Source organism: Salminus brasiliensis, chromosome 15, assembly GCF_030463535.1.
Source record: "Salminus brasiliensis chromosome 15, fSalBra1.hap2, whole genome shotgun sequence".
In the NCBI taxonomy this organism is placed as follows: Eukaryota; Metazoa; Chordata; class Actinopteri; order Characiformes; family Bryconidae; genus Salminus; species Salminus brasiliensis.
The window spans coordinates 33,876,740-33,898,126 of NC_132892.1; the positions used below are offsets into that span (position 1 = coordinate 33,876,740).

The following is a 21,387-nucleotide window of genomic DNA, read 5'->3' on the forward strand; positions in this document are numbered from 1 at the left end:
TGTTCTGCAATTGGGTTCCTGATCATATCATATAGCTGGAGCATATTTACAGATGCATTACGAGACTCTCTGAGGGCTCTGTGTGTTACGACACAGCATGTTACTCAACTGCTCCTTTTTTATATAGCTGCTTTTCTAGAATTTCACAATATCCCCTCCCCAACGCCTGACTCCTCCTTGCAGGACTAAGTACAAGGAGTTAAAACACACACACACACCCCATTTGTAAACTTTGTACTTTATGACTGAAATGTGAGCTTTCGCCTCATAGGAGTTTCAGGCAGAAATCTAGAGTGTTTGGTAAGACAATGGTGCCTCAGAAAGGCAAATCTGTCTCACTCTTGTTATGGATATTGGTATGATATTAGAAGATGAATTTACTTAAAGAGAGAATATGGAAATATAAGTGTCTCTTTAGAAATCTGCCATAGAATGGAAAAGGAGATCCTCGAGGAAACTGAGCATGACCCCAGTACAGGTAGGCTGAGAGCAGATCTTGTGTAGAACATGTTAATTATGCTTCTCTATACTTTTAAACAGTGAAGGTGCTTTGAATGGTTCCTAATGCAATGCTATTGAAGAACAATTTTGGTTCCATAAAGATCTTTCCATAAAGATCTTTTAGAAAATTAGTTTATAAAGAATCCAGAAGTGGTTGTTATATGGCATTGTTCAAAGAACCCTTTGTAGCACCTTTGTTTTTTTATAAGATTGAGGGTTAAAACATACTTTTACAATATTTCTAAATCAACATTTGAGGTTTTATGAGCATGTCGTATCTGAGAACCATGCTTCATACCTGTGTTACAAATTGAACACATTCAGTTCTCTTGGGTTTTAAAGCCTCCTATATCAATACAACCATGTTTTATTTAATTCCCAAAACATCATATGTCACATTGTTACTATGGTTACTGCTCTTCATAAATATTCACATATTGCTATTCAGATACTATATGTTATTCAATGCTAAGACGTGTCTTTTGATGTCTCGATCTACAATTGCATGCAGAACCTGATCAAAATGTCTCTTACATTATAAGCAAGATAAGTTTATTTGTATTTTTTGTACAATTTTAACCCCTTAAAAGCATTTCCTGCCAAAAGGATAACAGTGTTATTACAAACTTCGATTACCAATAAGAATAGCTTCAATAAGAATAGCCCCACCAGTATATATATATTTTTAGAAAAAAAAAATGAGCTCAGATGGATTTGCCTAATTAAAAGGTGATGCAAATTTTAAAAATTTATAACAACTCCTATTTGAAATCAGGTTCCACAGCTGTTCAGCCTGGCTGTGTGCAGAGCTCGATCTGGGCGAAGTCAGGGGGAACTGTGAATGCTCCATCACTGATCAGCAGTCATTTCTCAGCCCCAGTCATCTTTAACTTCAACACCAGTGCTGAAGACTTAGGTACGATACCTCTAACTATACTTGCACTAATGTAAGAGTATGATGATATTATTATTATTATTATTATTATTATTATTATTATTAATAGTGATGTAAAGTTGCTAATGACAGTATAATATGTGTTTAAGTCTTCTTTTTTTATTTTAGAAAAACAGCCTTCAGTGGTATGCGATGGTAAGTGGTCTTAATCCTGGTTTCTTTCTGTAAAACTCTTCATATGCCTCACCATCACTAAAATAAAAATAAAAAGTGTCTTTAATGAGAATATGAATATGTAAGACAGAATGTATTTTTCTTGTGAAGCTAATCACCATATAATACATGTTAAAAGCTTTGATGACATATATTTTATTTCAAGGAATTATTTTAAATAGAGGATTACTGCATATTACAGTTATGTTACATTATGTTACATTATATTATATATCAAATTCAAATGATATAGGTATTAATAATGAAATATTACATACACATTTATAAAATGTGTTATTACTAAAAATATTAACAGCAATATTTAATTAAATATGACCACAATATGATGTGATGCCCAGCTGTATTATTTTACACCATTTATGGCTTTTGCAACACAATGTTTTCTGTGTTAACTAAAATGCTTTGTTCTATTAAGAAAACAAAACAAGGTCGAGAACATGGGGTCAGCTACATGACTGGGTCTGGGACCAGTGAATTATGAGTATGGGCTTTGTGGATAAGCAACTCACTACACAAGACTATGGATTTTTATCTCAGGGGTTTTATGTCAGGACTGTCAAATTTCAGCCTAAATTCTGATAAGGGTTCATTTCAAGACCAGATAAGGGCACCATGCTACAACAGTCCTTGAGCAAGACTCTATATTCTCCTTCTTGTGAAACATGATTCACATATAAGTCGCTCTGGATAAGAGCATCAGATAACTGCTGTAAATGTCCCTGACAGTAATGTCCTGTGCTGTTTTTTCAGAGTCAAGAAAGCAAGTGCTTCGTGAAAAACTGATGTTGTGCACAAGACAGCTCTGCACCACGGTCTATGAAGGGACATCTGATGGAGGGAGCAGCATAGCCTTGGCTGACATCTACACAGAGCTCTATATTGTGGAAGGTCATACTGGGGGAGTCAGCAATCAGCATGAAGTATGGCAGATTGAAGCGTTGTCAAGGGCCATTGCTGCAGACACTCCAGTTGAGTTCAGCGACATTTTCAAAGAGTGTTCAGACTCACTGAAACAGAGAACGGTGCTGACCCTGGGGATCGCAGGGGTAGGAAAGACAGTGTCCATTCAGAAGTTCGCCCTGGAATGGGCGGAAGGAAAAACCAATGAGGACATAGACTTTGTGTTCCTGATGTCATTCAGAGATTTGAATCCCATTATGGAGGAGCACTACAGCCTCTACACGTTACTGTGTTACTTTTACCACCAGCTAGATTTGAAGACAGAGGATGTAGAGGCCCTGGGTGGTCTTAACGTCTTGTTCGTTTTTGATGGTCTTGACGAAAGCCGCCTCGCTCTGAACTTTACAAGCAATAAAATGGTGTGTGATGTGACAGAGATGTCATCTGTTGACCTTCTGATTGTCAATCTAATCATTGGAAACATGCTCCCATCTGCTCGCATTTGGATAACCTCACGGCCAGCTGCAGCCCATCAAGTACCCAGTAAGCACATTGATCTCGTGACAGAGGTGCGAGGGTTCAATGATGACCAGAAGGAGGAGTACTTCAGGAAGAGGGTCAGCAATCAAGAACAAGCCAGCAAAATCATCTCCCACATTAAGAAGTCCAAGAGCCTTTACATCATGTGCCACATCCCTGTCTTCTGTTGGATATCTGCAACTGTGCTTCAGCTAATGTTAGATGATGAAAAATATGGAGAAGATGACCAACAACAAGAAGAAGTGCCCACAACTCTCACAGGGATGTACACAAACTTTATGCTCTACCAGATTGACCTGAAACTTCAAAAGTACCCTGGAAGGTATCAGAAAAAGTCGCAGGAATACGTCGATTATTCTGAGGAAATTCTGAGGCTAGCAGAGCTCGCATACAAGAACCTCCTGAGGGAAAAATTCATATTCTTTGAAAAAGATCTGCAAGAGTGTGGCATCAATGTTCAAGCTGCTTCAGTGTATTCTGGGATGTTCACTGAGATTTTCAGAAAGGAGAAAATGTTGTTCAAGTCCAAGGCTTATAGCTTTGTGCATTTGAGCATCCAGGAGTATCTTGCTGCCTTGTTTGTATATTACTTTTACAGTACAGCGAGGACCAATCTTCTCCATGAAAACACAGCTGACAAACTGAAATGGAGAGTGAAAAACAACCTCTATGATCTTCACAAATCTGCCATCAACAAGAGTTTACAGAGTGAGTCCGGACACCTCGACCTCTTCCTCCGCTTCCTTCTTGGAATCTCAATGGAGTCCGGTCACACCCTTCTGGTAAACATCTTTCCACAGCTGAGCTTGACGGAAGGAGTCGAGAAAACAGTTAAGTTTATCAAGGACAAGATCAGAAAGAAGATCTCACCAGAGAGGAGCATCAACCTTCTCCACTGCCTGAATGAGATGAATGACACCTCTTTAGTGGAGGAGATTAGGAGCTACGTGAGATCGAGGTCAGATCATCAGCTCACCCCTCCAGAGTGCTCTGCTCTAGTTTACCTACTCTTGATGTCAACGGATGATCTTGATGAATTTGACTTGAGGAAATATCTGAAGTCAGATGAGGGTCTGCGGAGAACTATACCACTGGTAGTTGCCTCTAAAAGAGCTTTGTAAGTTTTGTACCTCATACTCTTTATGCTTTGGATCATGGATGAATTGATGAAATGCTTGTACCACATTTTTTGATTTTCCTTTGTGTCTTTCTAGGCTCAATGACTGTAATCTAACCAAGCAGAGCTGTGCAATTCTGGCCAGTGCCCTCAGCTCCAGAATGTCATGCTTAATTGAGCTAGACCTGAGTAACAATGATCTGCAAGATGCTGGAATATCATTGCTAGCTCAGGGGCTTAAGAGTCTGCACTGTAAGCTTCAGCAACTCAAGTAAGTACTGCTGAGGCAATCAGGGTTGGTCCTTGCTTCCACAGTTTGGTTCTAATCCAATTAAAGTTGCAGTTTCATCATTACTCAATTCAGGGCATTTCGCATTTGCGTGTTTGCATAATATCCAAATATTTCTGTAGCTTTTGGTTAAAATTGGTTAAAAAAAGTTAAAATATAGGTAAAAAGATGCAATTATGCAATCCAAGACTATTGTTGGATTAGAAAACTAAAAATTATGATCTAATAATGAACAAACGTAATTCATATTCGAAAGACAAAATACAAGATATATTGGGATATGATTCTGAATTTATTTCCTCTGTACAAGTGATCTGAATTGGCAATGCTGGTATTTTTTCGACATTTTAAACCTTTGACATCATCTATTTGCCTTATTCATAGTCACCTAGCATACATATTTATGTTAAATACATACAAAATCACCAAATGAGGAATGTACGTATGCTGACTATGGCATCTTCATGTATAGCATTACTATGTATATATACAGTATATACCATAAACCGCGTATCTCTAAACTACCCCTTTCAACAGACCAAGGCAAACTGAAACACAGGGGGTATAAACAGACAGAGACCAACAAGGCACACCTGAACAGAGTTAACAAGAAAGGAAGGCTATGATGGAGAACACCTGGAAGACCAGAGACAGACTAGAAAAGGGACAGAACAGTGCCGAACCATGACAGGTATAGTGAGTAGTGTTGTGCTCTATTGCTAATCCTACATACACGTCATTTCCATCAGGTTGTGTCGGTGCCTGATAACAGAGAAGGGCTGTTCGTCTCTGGCCGCTGCTCTAAGTTCCACCATCTCAAAGCTCAAAAAGCTGGACGTCAGTTACAACCACACAGGACATAAAGGAATGAAGAGGATCTTTAACGTAATAGAAAATCCAAGTTATGAACTAGAGGAGCTGAAGTAAGTAAAGAATATAACCTGACTGATCTCGAGGAACTTACCAACTATCAATGGTTTTGTTCTTCTTATCACTAAATAAAATATATTATGCATATATTACTATAATACAATACATAATATTGAGTCCACAGTGTTGGCACTGCCCACAAATACAGTGTCTTTCCTCTATCCAGGGCAGACCTTTTTGGTAAATTTGAGATGAGGACCAGATTATTGCGCTGTAAGTATTTATTCTCATTTTTCAAACTGGCCAGCCATGAAGCATAAATCATCTGTAAAGTTCTGGACAGGATCTGATCACCACTGTCATATAGATGCTGTATTATGACCACGATCATCTAAAACTTTTCTGACAGACTTTTTTTATTCATGATTTTGATCTTCCTGATACATAGTAACTTTTATTTCTTTGAGGGAGTGATATTAGAAACCAGAAATGAAAATACAGCCTTTTTTATTTACTATCCAAACCCACCCATGAATCTCTACGTTTCTTTTGACTTTTATATGGAATATTTATGGAAGTGAAATTTCGGCTAGGGCGGCATTTTCTGAGGGAGCTTTAACAAGCGTGGTTTCCAGTCTGTTGGCCACAGCCCCACCCAGTGGACTATGCTGGTACTGCTAGTGGGCCAAGATATAGACAATTTAAAGATATTTAAGCCAATCTAAAATATTTAATTGAATTATTATTGTGATCATTTAAACATATTGCATATTTAGATGAGCTTGTTTATTGAATGGAATTCAACCATTTTGAAAGGATATATATAAATGTATACAAACTGGAAGGTTTTTGGTTATTGTTTGGTAATTGTGTAAGTATACAGTCAAGCAAAATGTGATAAAGTATTAGATTATATTTCTTAGCATTTTCTTAGCAACAATTTCTCTAGAATTTAATGACTGTGACTAAACTTAAACCATTGAAAAATGTGAAATTAAAAATTCTGCTTTAAGAAACAGAAATAGATGTTGTATACATACTTCAGCAGTAGCAGGGAGATGTAATTTCAGTTATAATTCCCATATCCTATATCTCACATTAAGAGCCAGAACTTTAACAAGAGCTGTATTTTAATGTAACTGTATGTCCGTCTGCAGATATATGTTATCTCTCTCTGGACCCCAATACTGCTCATCGATCTCTTTGTCTGTGGGATTATGACAGGACAGTGTCTTGGAGTTTAAAGGAGAACCCCTACCCTGACCATCCAGACAGATTCCAGACGTGGAAGCAAGTAATGTGTCGAGAAGCTCTATCTGGGCAGCATTACTGGGAGGCTAAATGGGGAGGGAGTGTGTTCGGGGTGAATATAGGGGTCACGTATAGAACGATCAGCAGGACTGGAGAGGCAAATGTCTGCTTGGCAGGACACAATGACAAATCCTGGAGTGTACACTGCTCCAACTACAGCTACTGTGCTTTACACGGGGGTAAGAAAATAGACCTCCGAAAAACACCGGACAACAATTTCAATTCTGAGAGCATAGCGGTGTATCTGGACTGGCCGGCTGGCACTCTGTCCTACTACAGGGTCAAAACCAATGCACTGATCCACATATACACGTTTCACGCCAACTTTACAGAGCCTGTCTACCCTGTGTTCAGACTGATACATCACGCTGCCACAGTGTCCCTGTAACTGAATATCCATTGCAGACTGGTTTTCTGAGTGGACAATCCAACTTTCAGCCTGAGAAGTCCAAGTCTAACTTAATCCCATCCTTTAAAAACATCCTAATAATTGAAAATAGAATGATAGTGGTACAGATATAAAACCTTGTATCTCCAAAATGGCAACTTTACAGGAAAAAACTTCCTAACTTCCAGTGGAAGAAGTAAAAATGTGAAAATATTTTAATTAATTTTGTAATTAAGTAATTTTGGAGCATTTCTATTGGTCCATTCTTTATGAAATTCTGATATAATATAAAGAACCACTTTTTTTACATTATGAAGAGAAGTGAAAAAAGGTTTTGCTCTGACAGCAACAATATACTGTATTCGTAGTATGTATGAGCCTACATGTAACTTGAATTCTGAATGACCAATATATTTATTTTCAGTTTGATGGGAAAAATTTTGGAATACATTTTTCAATAAAATAAATTTTACTTTCTTGTTTTTTACATATATTCTATGCCAAAGTATATTCTATACTTTATACCTTAATTCTGTATGTGTCTGATGATTGTAGGAAACATATCATATTTAAAAATACAAATTTCCCCCATTTATAAGCAGTATACACTCCAGTATACACCTGTACACCTACTCACTCATGTGACTAATAAGCCAAACCAGTACACAACCCTAAACACTTTCATTAAAATGAATAGTTGATAGTACCACAAATATATATATACACTAAATCAAATGTAAAAAAAAGCAATATAAATATAACAGTGGTCAACAGAATAATATGTCATATTCAAATGTTTTGGCACCCCTATTTTCTAAATGTAACCGAGGCAATAAAAAGCCTCTTTCACTCGCACTGACACCTTTTTGGACCTTTGTACATTTGAACACTTGGCATTAACTCCTGCTTATCAGTTAGTTGTTTAATTACTACTACACCTGTGAAAATGACAAGCCTATGTAAAATATGGCTATAATTACTGAAGAGATAATGCAATATTTTTTCAATCCTTCATGTAAAGCTAAAACATATTTGTCATACCCATATTCATATTCCAATCCACTAAGGTGAAGCACAGATGCAACATTACACAATATTTTCCACTGTCCAAATACTTTGTACCTTACTTTTAACCTCTGATGCAGTGCAAATAGTATCCAGTGCAGCCATTGGTTTTCTTTTGAGTCATGTTCCCTCTTTTCAGTTCCTCGGTTCTAACACTGGCATTTTCAGTTTGCTCATTGCTGGATTTCTATAAAAAAAATAAAAATCTGTGAATTTACTTCAGTTTACTTTAATAATGCAAGATTAGCATAAGTCTGTTCTGGATTTAACATTGCTTACATATAGTGCATATTCATTAATAGTGCTTTTCTAAATGTAACCGAGGCAATACACCCCCAACAGGTAACTTAAATATGACATTTTTCTGCACACTTTAGACACAATTTCTATTTATTTACCAAATTTGACAGAATGGAAAAAAAAACATTATGTTTGCGCATGTCAAATTATTTAAGATTTTATTTGTACCAATATTTTGTGCATGACACACTCTGTTAAGAGTGTGACCTATTTTCACTTACATCAACTATTCTTCATGTAATAATGTAATTTGAGAAGGGCTGGCCAAACCTTTGCACACGACTAGAGAGATAAAACCTGAAATGGTTATTTGCACAGTGGAAACCTTTGTTTTACTGCTGAAGAGCACTGTAGAGACTTCCTCTCTTATCTGATCTAGAAACTGACGTAACACACTCCCACATTTTATACATGTGACGTTGGACTGTCAAGTTTGAAAGTGCTCTCATTAGGAACCTGAGGAAGTGTGCGTTGTTTGCTGTGGTTTCTGATGATACGCTTTGGTTATTGCCTGTAAGTTTCTTTCAGAGGGAGGTAAACACTCTGGACCCCTCAGGACCATGCTTTCAGGTGGTGAGTACACGGGTCACTGTTCAGAAACACAGACTGCAATAACTACCTTCTTGTTCCCTTTCGAAACTCTCTTCCTGTTTTACTGCAGCTGGATCTCCACCCGTATGACTGTGTATAAGCCACTGTAAGGTCATTTCAAAGGGTTTTAGAATAAAATGCAGTTTGAAATGGTTTACAGGAAGCGTGGCTGGTCAGCCCTTGCTTTCTGATTATATGGTGTGGTGTTGGGGTCTGTAGTGCTTCGTGTTTGTGCAGACTTGTCAGTGAATGTTTACATTTCTATGTCCTGTACAGTTATTTATTGCAGTGCTAAAGCAGGCGCTGCTACAAAGCTGCTACACTCGAGATTGTGTTTTCGTAACATGCTTTATTGTGTTTTAATGGTAACTCAGTTAGAGAAGGTTAGCTTGGTTAGCTTAAGTGTGTATAAGTGAGCATGTGTGTAAGTATTCAAACTCAGACTCAAAAGTGATTGGACAAACTAAAATAATGATCATTTATTGAGGTCAATGACTGCCTGAAGTCTCAATCTCATGGGCATCACCAAATGAGTTCCCCCCCTTCATATGCTTTGCTGCTTTCAGCTGCTGTTTGTTAGTTGTTCTTTCTGTTTCAGTTTCTTCAGTAAAAGAAAACCAGCTCAGTTGGGTTGAGGTCAGGTGACTAAAGCTTTTCAGAGACTTTTCTCAAGACTGTTCTTGACTTGATTAGAGAGAGAAGAGAAGAATCCTGCGATCATCATATTGTCTTTTATGGCCTATGTTTTTATTTTATTTTACTGGGTGTTACTGGGATCACCAGTGCACTCCTTAAATTTTAATGAATGAACCAGATTGTTGATTTAGCCTTTTTCTAAAGTTTCTGCTCTCTCTGATAGGTTTGTTTTTTTTCAATGACAACCCCTTTCACTGACACCTTTTTGGACCTTTGTACATTTAAACACTTGGAATTAACTCCTGCTTATCAGTTAGTTGTTCAATTACTACTCAGCCTGTGAAAAATGATGAGCCTATGTAAAATATAGCTATAATTACTGAAGAGATATGCAATATTTGTTAAATCCTTCATTAAAAGCTAAAACATATTTGCCATATCCATATTCATATTCCAATCCACTGAGGTGAAGCACAGATGCAACATTAAAAAATATTTGCCACTGTCCAAATACTTATGGTACCTTACTTTTAACCAGCTCAGTTTCCTTTTGAGTCCCGTTTCCTCTTCTCGGTTGCTCCTAGGTGGAGTTTCTAACACTGGCACTTTCAGTTTGCTCACTAAAGCTGGATTTCTGTTATAGTGCTTTTAATTCAGGTCAGGACTGGGCCACTGTAGGACCATTTTGGCTTTAGAGTCACTCAAATACAGCTTTATCTTTATGCTAGGAATCACTGTCCAACCCTGTATACTATAAAAGTACAGCAAAAATTTATATACTCTAGTTCTGGAGCCCAACTGTGCCACACCATTCACTGCTGTACCACTACTAGCACATTAGTCAAACTCTTGAAGAGGTGCATCAATGTAACAAATTCATGTAACTGTACAGTTTAGGGGCACATTGAGCACTGGAGCCTCTATTAATTCACATCTCTTTCCTCAGTGAGCGAAAGTTGGCCAGAGCTGTTACTAGCTTGTCTGGTGATTGTTCTTTCTATTTTGTTATGGAGAATGAGACACTTGACACGGACCAAAGACTCTCAAGTCATTGAAGGTAATGTGGTTTTTCACTTTGCAGAAATTGCCAGGTTAACTTCAGCTTCCATTATGTAAAACGTTTCAAAATAGTAGAAGCAAACATTCTCATTAATGACACATTCTAATGAAATGGCATAGCCTTGTTTAAAATTCCCACATTGGTAGAAAAATATGTTCTGTGTGGCATTAAATCTAATAGAGGATGATGGGATATACTATGCAGCTAACAAATTAACATTCTTACAAACATTTCTATAAAGCTACATTTTGGTTGTGAAAACACTGGTTTGAAATGATCCCTGTTTAGTGTTCCAACAATTTCACATCCCAGACATTTCCAGTTTTCTTGGTGTTCCTAGAACATTCTTAAGTTAAAAGAACATTTCCTAGTCTAGCTTAATTTGCACCACAATCACAAATCAAGAATGTTCTCTGAATCCTCAAAATGCCCGATTTATGCTTCTAGATACCAAAACATTTTTTTCTCAAGAAGAATGTTCCCTAAATCTGAATCCTCAGTCTTATTAACCCAAACAATTTTAATGTTGTCTTGGTATATTTGGAGAGCATACAGTACATAGATCCATTTTAGTTTCTATAAACAAATTATTATAATGATTATTTTAACATTATTCATTTATTCTTCAATATTTTTAATATCTATCAGTTCTGTTTTGCTCCTCATCCCATGTTCCAGAACCTTACAGGACAACACCCATTATAGAGAACCGTCCTAATCCAGGTCATCCAGGAGTGTTTCCTCCTTCAGTGAAGGCGAATCCAAGCCCGACCCCTGTCGTTTCTTCTGATAGTTGGTCTGTAGTTGTGAGTGCTAGTACAGGCAGCACAGTAAATGCTCCTGCATTCAATAGCAACAACTTCCATGGCCCATCGGTCTTCAACATCACCACCACTTCCGGTTATGGTATGTCCAAGCTGTAAATATCTCAAAAGTAGCTTGTAAGTGTTAATATTATTCAATATTTTCTTCAGTTGACACTTGAATAACAAAATAATCCTCAACACATGATATTTTTAGGATCTACAGGAGCAGAACCAGAAGAGATACATTCAGGTACTGCACTCACCTTCCTCCTGGTGGCTGTAATGTAGCACCATTGTAAGGAGGCTAAACTGTGCCCTCCACATGGCTGGATTAGGACTTCTTATTAAATCTACATTTGTCCATAAATTGAGTCCATAAATAAAGAGTGTATTATTATGTATTGTGTAAATGATTATTTACTGCTTTTCTGTCATACCAAGCAGATGATTCAATCCTAAAGAAATTCTTGGAGAGCCACAAAGCCAGTATAAAAAAGAAAACTCAGTGTATTTTTGAGGGAAAGAAGGACGCAAAGAACAAAACACTCCTGAAAAATGTTTACACGCAGCTCTACATCACAGAAGGAGAACTCAACAAAGTTAACAATGAACACGAGACTCTGAAGATCATGAAGGATAAAGCATTCAGAGGGCACCAATCTCAGGAGACAGCGATCCACTGCAATGAGATTTTCAGTGTAGCATGGAAAAATAAGGACCAGAATAAAACAGTGTTAACCAAAGGCATTGCTGGCATTGGAAAAACAGTGTCCGTCCAGAAGTTCCTTCTTGATTGGGCGGAGGGTGAGGCCAACCAGCATATAGACTGCATGTTTCTGCTTCCATTTCGAGAGCTGAACTTGCTAAAAGATAAACAGTACAGCTTCCATGAACTATTGGTGGAATTCCACCCTGACCTCGAAGAACTGAAAGAAACAAAAATGTTAGACCGTCTCAAGCTCGTGTTCATTTTTGATGGACTTGATGAGAGCCGACTTTCACTGAATTTCGACAGCATGGTGAGGAATGTAAAAAAGAAAGCGCCTGTGGATTCACTGGTTACAAACCTCATCAACGGAAATTTGCTTCCTACTGCTCGGCTCTGGATAACCTCCCGACCAGCAGCAGCCAACCAAATCCCTTTGGAGTATGTGGACCTGTTCACAGAAATTCGAGGGTTCACTGACAAACAGAAGGAGGAGTACTTCAGGAAAAGAATACCGGATGAAACCGAGGCTTCAAGAATCATCACCCACATTAAGATCTCTCAGAGTCTCTATATCATGTGCCACATTCCCGTCTTCTGTTGGATTACAGCTACTGTCCTTCAGGAAATTCTGATCAAAAAACAAGAGGATGTCCCCTCCACGCTAACAGAAATGTACATCCACTTTTTGCTTATCCAGATGAACATGAAGAACCAGAAGTATGACAAGGAGGTGGAGCGGGACCTGACCAAACTTGTAAACTCTAATAGAGTAATGATCTTGAAACTGGCCAAGCTGGCATTTGAACAGCTGAAAAAGGAAAACATCATGTTTTATGAAAATGACCTGAGGGATTGTGGGATCGATGCCAGTGAAGACTCTGAATACTCTGGGATGTGTGCTGAGATCTTCAAACAGGAATCTGTACTTTATGAAAAGAAGGTTTACTGCTTCATCCATTTGAGTCTTCAAGAGTTCCTTGCTGCCTTTTATGTGTTCTACACTTACCTGAACAAGGACATGGAAGATTTGCAGTTTTTCTTTGGAGATCAGTTTCCTAAAAAATTTCTGCTGGAACATTTACTGACAAAAGCCTTTGACAAAGCCATGGAGAGTGAGAAAGGACATTTGGATCTGTTTCTGCGTTTCCTGTTGGGAATCTCTCATGAATCCAATCACAAACACCTGACATGCCTGCTGCCTCAAACAGAGAACACCAAAAAGAGCATCAGTAAAGTAATCCAGCACATCAAGCAACTTCAGAACACGTCAGAAAACCTGAATCTGTCGCCAGAAAAATCCATTAATAACTTCTTTTGCTTGCTTGAATTGAAAGATAGCTCCCTGTACAACCAGATCATGAAATACATGAATGTAGAAGCTCTCCCAGACAAAAGCCTCTCCTTATCCAATTGCTCAGCTCTGGCCTACATTCTCGTGGTGTCTGAAGAGCTGCTGGATGAATTAAACCCTAAGAAATACAACACATCGAATGCAGCTTGCAGAAGATTGGTCCCAGCTGTGAGATGCTGCAAAAAAGCCTTGTGAGTTATAGTATTGAATTAATATTGAATTAAACAATAGTTCGGTAACTATTAACTAATTAATTTGTTAATTTTATGCTTTAAAAAAATCAACCTGTTTTGCATTTAAGCCACTATCACAGAAGAAACTTCTTAAGAAATGAGACATAGTGACTGGGTTGGCACATCTCTTATGTGATTTGTAAGAATGTCAAGGGCCGAATGGCAATTACATGGTAGTGTTCGGCCATGAGAGCTTAGCTCTTTTACTCATTGTCTTTACAGGTTTGCTGGCTGTGAGCTCACTATGAGTTGTTGTGAATGTGTTTCTATGGCACTGCAATCAGAAAACTCCCCCTTGCGAGAGTTGGACCTGAGTGATAATTACGGTCTTGAAACAGCAACAACGCTTCTTTCTGACGGACTGAAGAGCTCACACTGCAAACTGGAAATACTGAGGTTAGTGTTTTGCTTGCTAAAATAAATTACAAGGTAAAGTAAATCAAATATGAATGTATTTACATACACACTAATTTTATCATGTTTTTTTCAGATTAGCCAGATGTAACTTTTCCCAAAAAAGCTGTGCAGAACTGGTCTCTGCTCTCAGATCAACTGCACCCAATTTGAAAGAGTTGGACCTCAGTAGCAATGACCTGCAGGATTCAGGACTGAATCAACTCCTTTTTGGCTTGGGGAATTTAAACTGTAAACTTCAAATTCTGAGGCAAGTATCATGAAAATGGGCATCACTGGAAGATCTTTTAGCTGGTTCATATAATTTTGGAATTGTGACCATTAGATCTGGGCTTTTAGTTTATTTAATAAAGGTCAAAATCTGTTAAGAAAAAGTACAGAGGGGAAACCTTGCCAAGAAAGCACATAATTTCCTGTTAAAGAAAGCATAGAAATGGCATTATACAAATTTGTAGGAATAAAAGAGTATACAATGTTTGTATAAATAGATAACAGAGGTCCCTGAAATGATAAATTAAATTAAAAGGTAAAGTGGCAGAAAAGTTACTGTACATACATAGAAATGTTTTTTTTTTTGTTTGTTTGTTTTTAATTTCTAATTTTGTCCCATACTTTCCTTTGCTTTCAAAATTCTGCATAGGCCATGTTATACCAATGTCACTAAAACATCTTATTGTTTAATGTATGTATTAATTTGTTAATCTGCCTTAAATTATTGATTCTATAATATGTTAGTGCTTGGTCTCTGTAAATGAGTTTTGCTGTGTTCCTCATCTAGGTTGGGCTGGTGTAACCTCACAGAGAAGAGCTGCAAGTTCCTGTCTTCATTTCTCAATACTACTTCAGAGTCATGTCTAACAGAGCTGGACCTGAGTGACAATGACTTGCAGAATGCAGGAATAGAGCTGCTCTCTGCTGGTTTGGAGAATCCAAAGTGTAGACTGGAGATATTGAGGTCAGTGCTTAAGTTTCTGAATGTTGGTATATTCATATAATCATTATTTTCACAACAGGGACAAATGTATTTAGAATAAGCTGGGTATAGATTTGAAAACCTTCACCATGGATGCCATTATGTTAAGACCAAATGTAAGGGACCTGCACCCGACCTTGTCTGTATATGGTGTAATGAAATATTCTTCCTGGATAATCACTCATTTTAACTTAATTTTAACTGCTCTACTGACTTCAAAGGGTAAACCAACTAAAACTGTAGTTTTAACTACATACACATGTAATTTTTGGTACCCCTCGGTTAATGAAAGAAAAATCCACAATGGTCACAGAAATAACTTGAATCTGACAAAAGTAATAATAAATAAAAATGCTATGAAAATGAACAAATGAAAGTCAGACATTGCTTTTCAACCATGCTTCAACAGAATTATTATTAAAAATGAACTCATGAAACAGGCCTGGACAGAAATGATGGTACCCATAACTTCATATTTTGTTGCACAACCTTTTGAGGCAATCACTGCAATCAAATGATTCCTGTAACTGTCAATGAGACTTCTGCACCCCTCAGCAGGTATTTTGGCCCTCTCCTCATGAGCAAACTGCTCCAGTTGTCTCAGGTTTGAAGGGAGCCTTTTCCAGATGGCATGTTTCAGCTCCTTCCAAAGATGCTCAATAGGATTTAGGTCAGAGCTCATAGAAGGCCACTTCAGAATAGTCCAATGTTTTCCTCTTAGTCATTTTTGGGTGTTTTTAGCTGTGTTTTGGGTCATTATCCTGTTGCAAGACCCATGACCTATGACTGAGAATAAGCTTTCTGACACTGTGCAGTACATTTCTCTCTAGAATCTCTTGATAGTCTTGAGATTTCATTGTACCCTGCACAGATTCAAGACACCCTGTGCCAGATGCAGCAAAGCAGCCCCAGAACATAACAGAGCCTCCTCTATGTTTCACAGTAGAGACCTTGTTCTTTTCTTGATAAGCTTAATTTTTTTTTGTCTGTGAACATAGAGCTGATGTGCCTTGGCAAAGTTCCATTTATGTCTCATCTGTCCATAGGACACTCTCCCAGAAGCTTTGGGGCTTGTTTGGCAAATTCCAGTCTGGCTTTTTTATGACTTGTTTTCAACAATGGTATCCTCCTTGTTTGTCTCCCATAAAATCCATTTTAGCTCAAACAATGACGGATGGTGCAATCTGATACTGATGTTCCTTAAGCTTGAAGTTCACCATTAATCTCTTTAGTTTTTCTGGGTTCTTTTGTTACCATTTGTATTAACCTTTAACATGCTTGTCTATAATTTTCTTTCTAATCTCCTGGGACAACTCTTTCCTTCGCTTCCTCTGGTCCATGTTGAGTATGGTACACACCATGTCACCAAACAGCACAGTGACCACCTGTAGCCCTATATATAGGCCCACTGACTAATTACAAGGTTGCAGACACCTGTGAAGCTAATTAGTGGACACACCTTGATTTAACATGTCCCTTTGGTTACATTATTTTCAGGGGTACAATCATTTTTGTCCAGGCCTGTTTAATGCGTTTACTTACTTACTTTAATTAATTTAATGTACAAAAATGTACATTAAATTGTTCTGGTGTTCATTGTAATGGCATTTTGTATTTCCTGTAGGTTGTCTGGTTGTATGATCACAGAGGAAGGCTGTTCTTCTCTAGCCTCAGCTCTGAGTTTAAACCCTTCCTATTTGAAGGAGTTGGATCTGAGCTATAATCACCCTGGAGAGTCAGGAGAGAAGTTGCTCTCTGCTAGACAGGAGGATCCACTTTGTCATTTTTTGCTTAGGTTAGTGGTGTGTTTGCAAGAACTGAAAATTAATCAGTGGCATTATTTTCCTTATTAACAACTGCATTAGAAAAGATAAGATAATCCTTTATTCGTCCCACAGTTGGGTAATTCAGAGTGTTTCCACATTTGAATTATGCTTTATTGTTCTTTATTTCAGGATTGACCCGAAAGGTGAACAATTTATAAAAGCAGGGATGAAAAAGTGTAAGTTTCCCTTTTCCCTAAATTTTCCTTTAGTCTTTTGCTGAGTTTCTCACAACTGGGAATTGAATGTTTTCCAGCTCAGAATTTCCTTTTTCTTACCTCAAAGTGCTCATGCAAGCTCATTGATATTTGAAATCTGAAAATATGGATGCTCGAGGTATGTGATAATTAATATAGGGCCAATATTGAGAGCACAGCATAGTTAGATCCAAACAATGATTAAACTACACAAGTATCCAAGAATACCAATGTATTTCTACTTAGAAATGTCTACTTAGAAACCCATTGAAACTTCTGTCACTTTGAATTTGGAAGCATATCAGTTCCCACTTGTTTATGAAAGCAATATCCCTCTTCCCCTCTACTTCTGTCAAACATCTGAGGCTGAGGCAATAAATCCATCTCTGTCCTTCAGATGCTTGTAGGCTCACACTGGACCCAAACACAGCACACAAAAAACTCTACTTGTCTGAGGCCAACAGGAGGGTGACATTCACGAATGAAATCCAGGATTATCCAGATCATCCGGATAGATTTGAAACCTTTCCACAAGTGCTATGTAAGGAGGGTCTGTCTGCTCGGTGTTACTGGGAGGTCAAATGTGAAGAAAAACCTGAAATAGGTGTGACATATCCCCAGATCCAAAGGAAAGAAGAAGGCATTACTGTATATGATGCTCAGGCTCAAATTGGGTTGAATGTGGTTTCTTGGATTCTTGGCTCCAGTCCGATTGGATATCATGCCTGTCATGCTTCGGAGTACACGAATATTAACACCACAGTCCCAGAGTCTGGCAGAATAGGAGTGTTTTTGGACTGGCCTGCTGGTATTCTGTCTTTCTACAGCATCTCTACTGATACTCAGACAGTGTCCCACCTACACACTTTCCATACTACCTTTAAGAACCATTTGTTCCCTGCCTTCTTTGTAGACTTTGGATCTGTGTCTATATGCCAGATAGATTAATTAGTCATGTGGAGAAAAGTGACTGTGCTATCCACATCAGGTGCACCCAAAATTGGTTGACAAAAAATCAGATTGGTTTTTGGGTCAGAAGGGAAGAAAAAATGTACCTTATCAGCCTTCAGCAGTTTAGCCCCACCCATTCATACCAGACTACTTTTTGAAAGGGGCACAATCATAACAGAGCTCATTTAAATATTGCAGGCCTAATGACATGGTAACAGGGATTTACTTCTAAAATAGGTTGGAAAATAGTAATGTAGAAGTGATTTATCACTGGTTTTGGTGCAGAAACATACAAATGTAATGTCATTTAGGATATACATATATAGATATATAGATAGATAGAAAGACGACAGATAACTTTATTTATACAAGAAGGAAAGTCAGGTATTACAGGATCACAGAAGTACAGTGAAAAGCAAACAAGACCAAAGCAAAGATCAAACTAACCTCCCATTCAAGTACAAATACATACACATATTTCTAGTTTGGTTTAAATTCATTATTTGTTGCTTCATATGTTATTGTATTGCTTTAATGTGCTATTTTATGTTCATATTTTATTTCTACATTTGTATATTCTTCATCTTCTAGATGATGTTTGTTTTTATTGCTCAATATGTTTTGTTTTTTTTAAGTTGAGGTTTTACATGATGTTTGCATCTTATTCTGGGAGTTTATTGACTGGTTGCAAAGCAGAACTGATGACTGGCTGAATTATGTAGACCCTGAGCTTACCATTGTTTCATTACTCAACTGCATGTGAACGCATTGATTTAATTACTGACAAAAATTAGATTTTCTGCTGTTATTGGATTAGGAAGTGCATGTAAACACACTCAGTGTGTCAACCATCCCCACACAATCTACATCAGACTTATTTATTAATTTCATTGACTTTGAAAGCTTAGTTATCTAAGATTTAACGTTTTACAATTTCCTGCTAGTTGGCGTATCATAATGTATAATATGCCTGGAATGTATATTAGAGAGTGAAAACTATGCCAGTCATTTGGTTTAGGTTTGAGTTTAAAGTTAAGCTTAAGGTTAAATTGAACAGAATCAATATAAATCAACCTAAAATGCATAATACCTAATACAAATTCATGAAACCTAAAATGCACTGTATACATATGTGTTAAGAAATAAAATGTGAAAATAAATATTTACATGCTGCTCTGATGGTGTAAAAAAAAGAAATGTCCAATCTTCAAGTGTGTTTGACAGTGGTGTAGTCAACAGTGGATTCCCCCATATGAAAGGTAAATGCAGTTTTCCTGGCAGAATGTTTATTTTTTTGGAAAATGACAGTAGGATAAGTGGGATCCAGGTCTTCAAATAGTTCTGCCATGGAGTAAACATGATCCGATGTGGTAATGCCTGCTTCATTGCTAGCCATATCCCAAACATCTGAGTCAGGGTGATGTCTTGTAGCTGCAATCTCCTCATAATGACATTCTGTCTGGGTTCCCTGAGAGTTGGACAAACAGAGTAAGAGAAACATGTACAGCTCACCGGGTCAGACAGGTATTGCATTCCCATAAAAACGGCAAAGCCCATAAGAACATACCTCCTCATAGTCATCAGTATCTATCCTGTTGGATGAATGGGCTGGAGCAGAGGCTGTAGAGAGAAGTTTACTAGATCATGATCACACTCTTATTTACAGCCTAAAAAATTATAATAACCTTTTAAATTTTGGAACAAGGACTCAAAGCAAAAGTTTGGGCACACTGCATGTTCAGTCCTTAGTAATTCCCTGTTTGGCTGGGATTTCTGAGAGATTCTTGGGCTGTTTTTCCGCACTGCTTTTTTGAGATCTATCCACAGATTTTTAAAGATGTTTAGGTCATGACACTATGAGGGTCATGGCAAAACCTCCAGCTTGCTCCGTATAAAGCAGTCCACAATATCCACATATTGAAGTGTGTATAGGATCATTATCTTGCTGTAGAAGCTCAGCATCTTTTCATCTACACCTGTTTTTGAGATGGTGTGATGTTTGCTTTCAAGCTTTTCTGGTATTTAGTCAAATCAATTCTTCCATCTACCAGTGAAATGATTCCAGTGCTACTGGCTGCAACACAAGCTTTAATCATGATCAATGTACTACCAGGCTTAACAGTTGGAAAGATGTTCTTTTCATAAAATCATTCATTTGAACATATCTTTACTCATTGTGGCCAAAAGTTTTTCTATGCAGTCTTCTGAAAGTGCATCAGATCAGATTATTATTATATTATATTTATTATGTTTCTTTAAAAACATCTGATGCTGAATTTTTTGGTAGGGTGTGGGAAAGATGTTCTTCTGATAGCTATTATTATAGTCATTTCTTTGCAGTAGAAATGTGCACCTGGTCAATCTTCCTGAAGGTATGTTTTTACCTAATCAGGGGTTATGAGTTGCCATTCAAGCAACTGTATGAGCAGTTCTCTCTGTAAGCATTTCCAGAGGTCTTTCAGACCTCAGACTGATCTCCAGCATTTCTGTCAATTGCTATTTATTAATTCTCCATTACTAATAGAAAACATGGCTACCTGAAAACAAGAGGGTTTGTGAAGATTTGAAATTTGCATCACCTGGAAATTTTTATATACTGCAAACAAGCCATAGCCCAAACAAACAAGTCTGAGGTCTGAGGCTTTGGTAAATATGATCAAATATTTTGTGCTTCTCAAACTTTTGCATAGTACTCTTTTTCCTTTTTTTACTCTACAATAATACAAAACAAAGATAACTACATTGATCTTAATCAAAATGTGTAAAGAATGTTTCACCTTTACATTTATGCATTTATTTCTAGTTCAAAAATAGAACTTTATGTGTTCTGGAGATCAGTTCTTCTTCTTCTCACCTACATTTTGACCAGGGTGTAAATAATTGGTTTAACCTTCACCTACTACCTGCATGATCAGTGGAACATAGAGTAAGTGTGTGTGTGGGTGTGTTTGTGGCTGTGGAAAGTGTGCAAGAAACCTTGAGTCTTCTGTCGAATTTTATATCGTCCAAACAACAGCAGAGCCATACAGACACACACAGTGATGATCACTGAACCTGCAAACCCAAAGACCAGCATTATCAAAACTAGCTTCTGCTTTTTCTCTGTGAAGTTGGAGTCTATTAGAATTTTCCATCCCACCATCCCAAACAATTCAGCAGTAACTGCTGTACCATTTAAGGTAGAAAGGAAAAAATATGAATGAAGAGCTTCACAGACAGCGTGCAAATCAGCA

General features: G+C 37.6%; 1 protein-coding gene and 1 long non-coding RNA gene across 4 annotated transcripts; one reads left to right on the forward strand and one right to left on the reverse strand.

The window, feature by feature from the left end:
- Window positions 1-239: 239 nt before the first annotated feature.
- On the forward strand, window positions 240-19,320 carry LOC140535668 (NACHT, LRR and PYD domains-containing protein 3-like). Of its 3 annotated transcripts, none has more exons than XM_072657096.1 (11): window positions 240-478; window positions 1,277-1,417; window positions 1,565-1,591; window positions 2,381-3,540; window positions 12,541-13,754; window positions 14,019-14,192; window positions 14,287-14,460; window positions 14,989-15,165; window positions 16,808-16,978; window positions 17,139-17,185; window positions 17,601-19,320. In XM_072657096.1, the coding sequence occupies exons 1-11, from the start codon at window positions 433-435 to the stop codon at window positions 18,149-18,151; spliced, it is 3,882 nt and encodes a 1,293-aa protein (XP_072513197.1). In that variant the 5' UTR covers window positions 240-432; the 3' UTR covers window positions 18,152-19,320. The 3 variants fall into 3 exon arrangements, with proteins under 3 accessions (XP_072513197.1, XP_072513195.1, XP_072513196.1); XM_072657094.1 differs by lacking the exons at window positions 240-478; window positions 1,277-1,417; window positions 1,565-1,591; window positions 2,381-3,540 and adding exons at window positions 8,000-8,983; window positions 10,584-10,694; window positions 11,376-11,603; window positions 11,718-11,753 and having other exon boundaries at window positions 11,945-13,754; XM_072657095.1 differs by lacking the exons at window positions 240-478; window positions 1,277-1,417; window positions 1,565-1,591; window positions 2,381-3,540 and adding exons at window positions 8,000-8,983; window positions 10,584-10,694; window positions 11,376-11,603; window positions 11,718-11,753 and having other exon boundaries at window positions 11,948-13,754.
- On the reverse strand, window positions 19,277-21,182 carry LOC140535718 (uncharacterized). The gene is made up of 3 exons (XR_011977547.1): window positions 21,131-21,182; window positions 19,722-19,774; window positions 19,277-19,622 (listed from the first exon to the last, which is right to left on the reverse strand). It is a non-coding gene; the product is annotated as an uncharacterized lncRNA (long non-coding RNA).
- Between the last annotated feature and the right edge of the window lie 205 nt (window positions 21,183-21,387).

Coding starts and splice junctions, on each gene's coding strand:
- LOC140535668 (XM_072657096.1), top strand. CDS start 433: ATGGAAAAGGAGATCCTCGAGGAAACTGAGCATGACCCCAGTACAG. Junction 1,418..1,564: donor CACCAGTGCTGAAGACTTAG/GTACGATACCTC, acceptor TTTTTATTTTAG/AAAAACAGCCTTCAGTGGTA. Junction 15,166..16,807: donor TGTAGACTGGAGATATTGAG/GTCAGTGCTTAA, acceptor TATTTCCTGTAG/GTTGTCTGGTTGTATGATCA.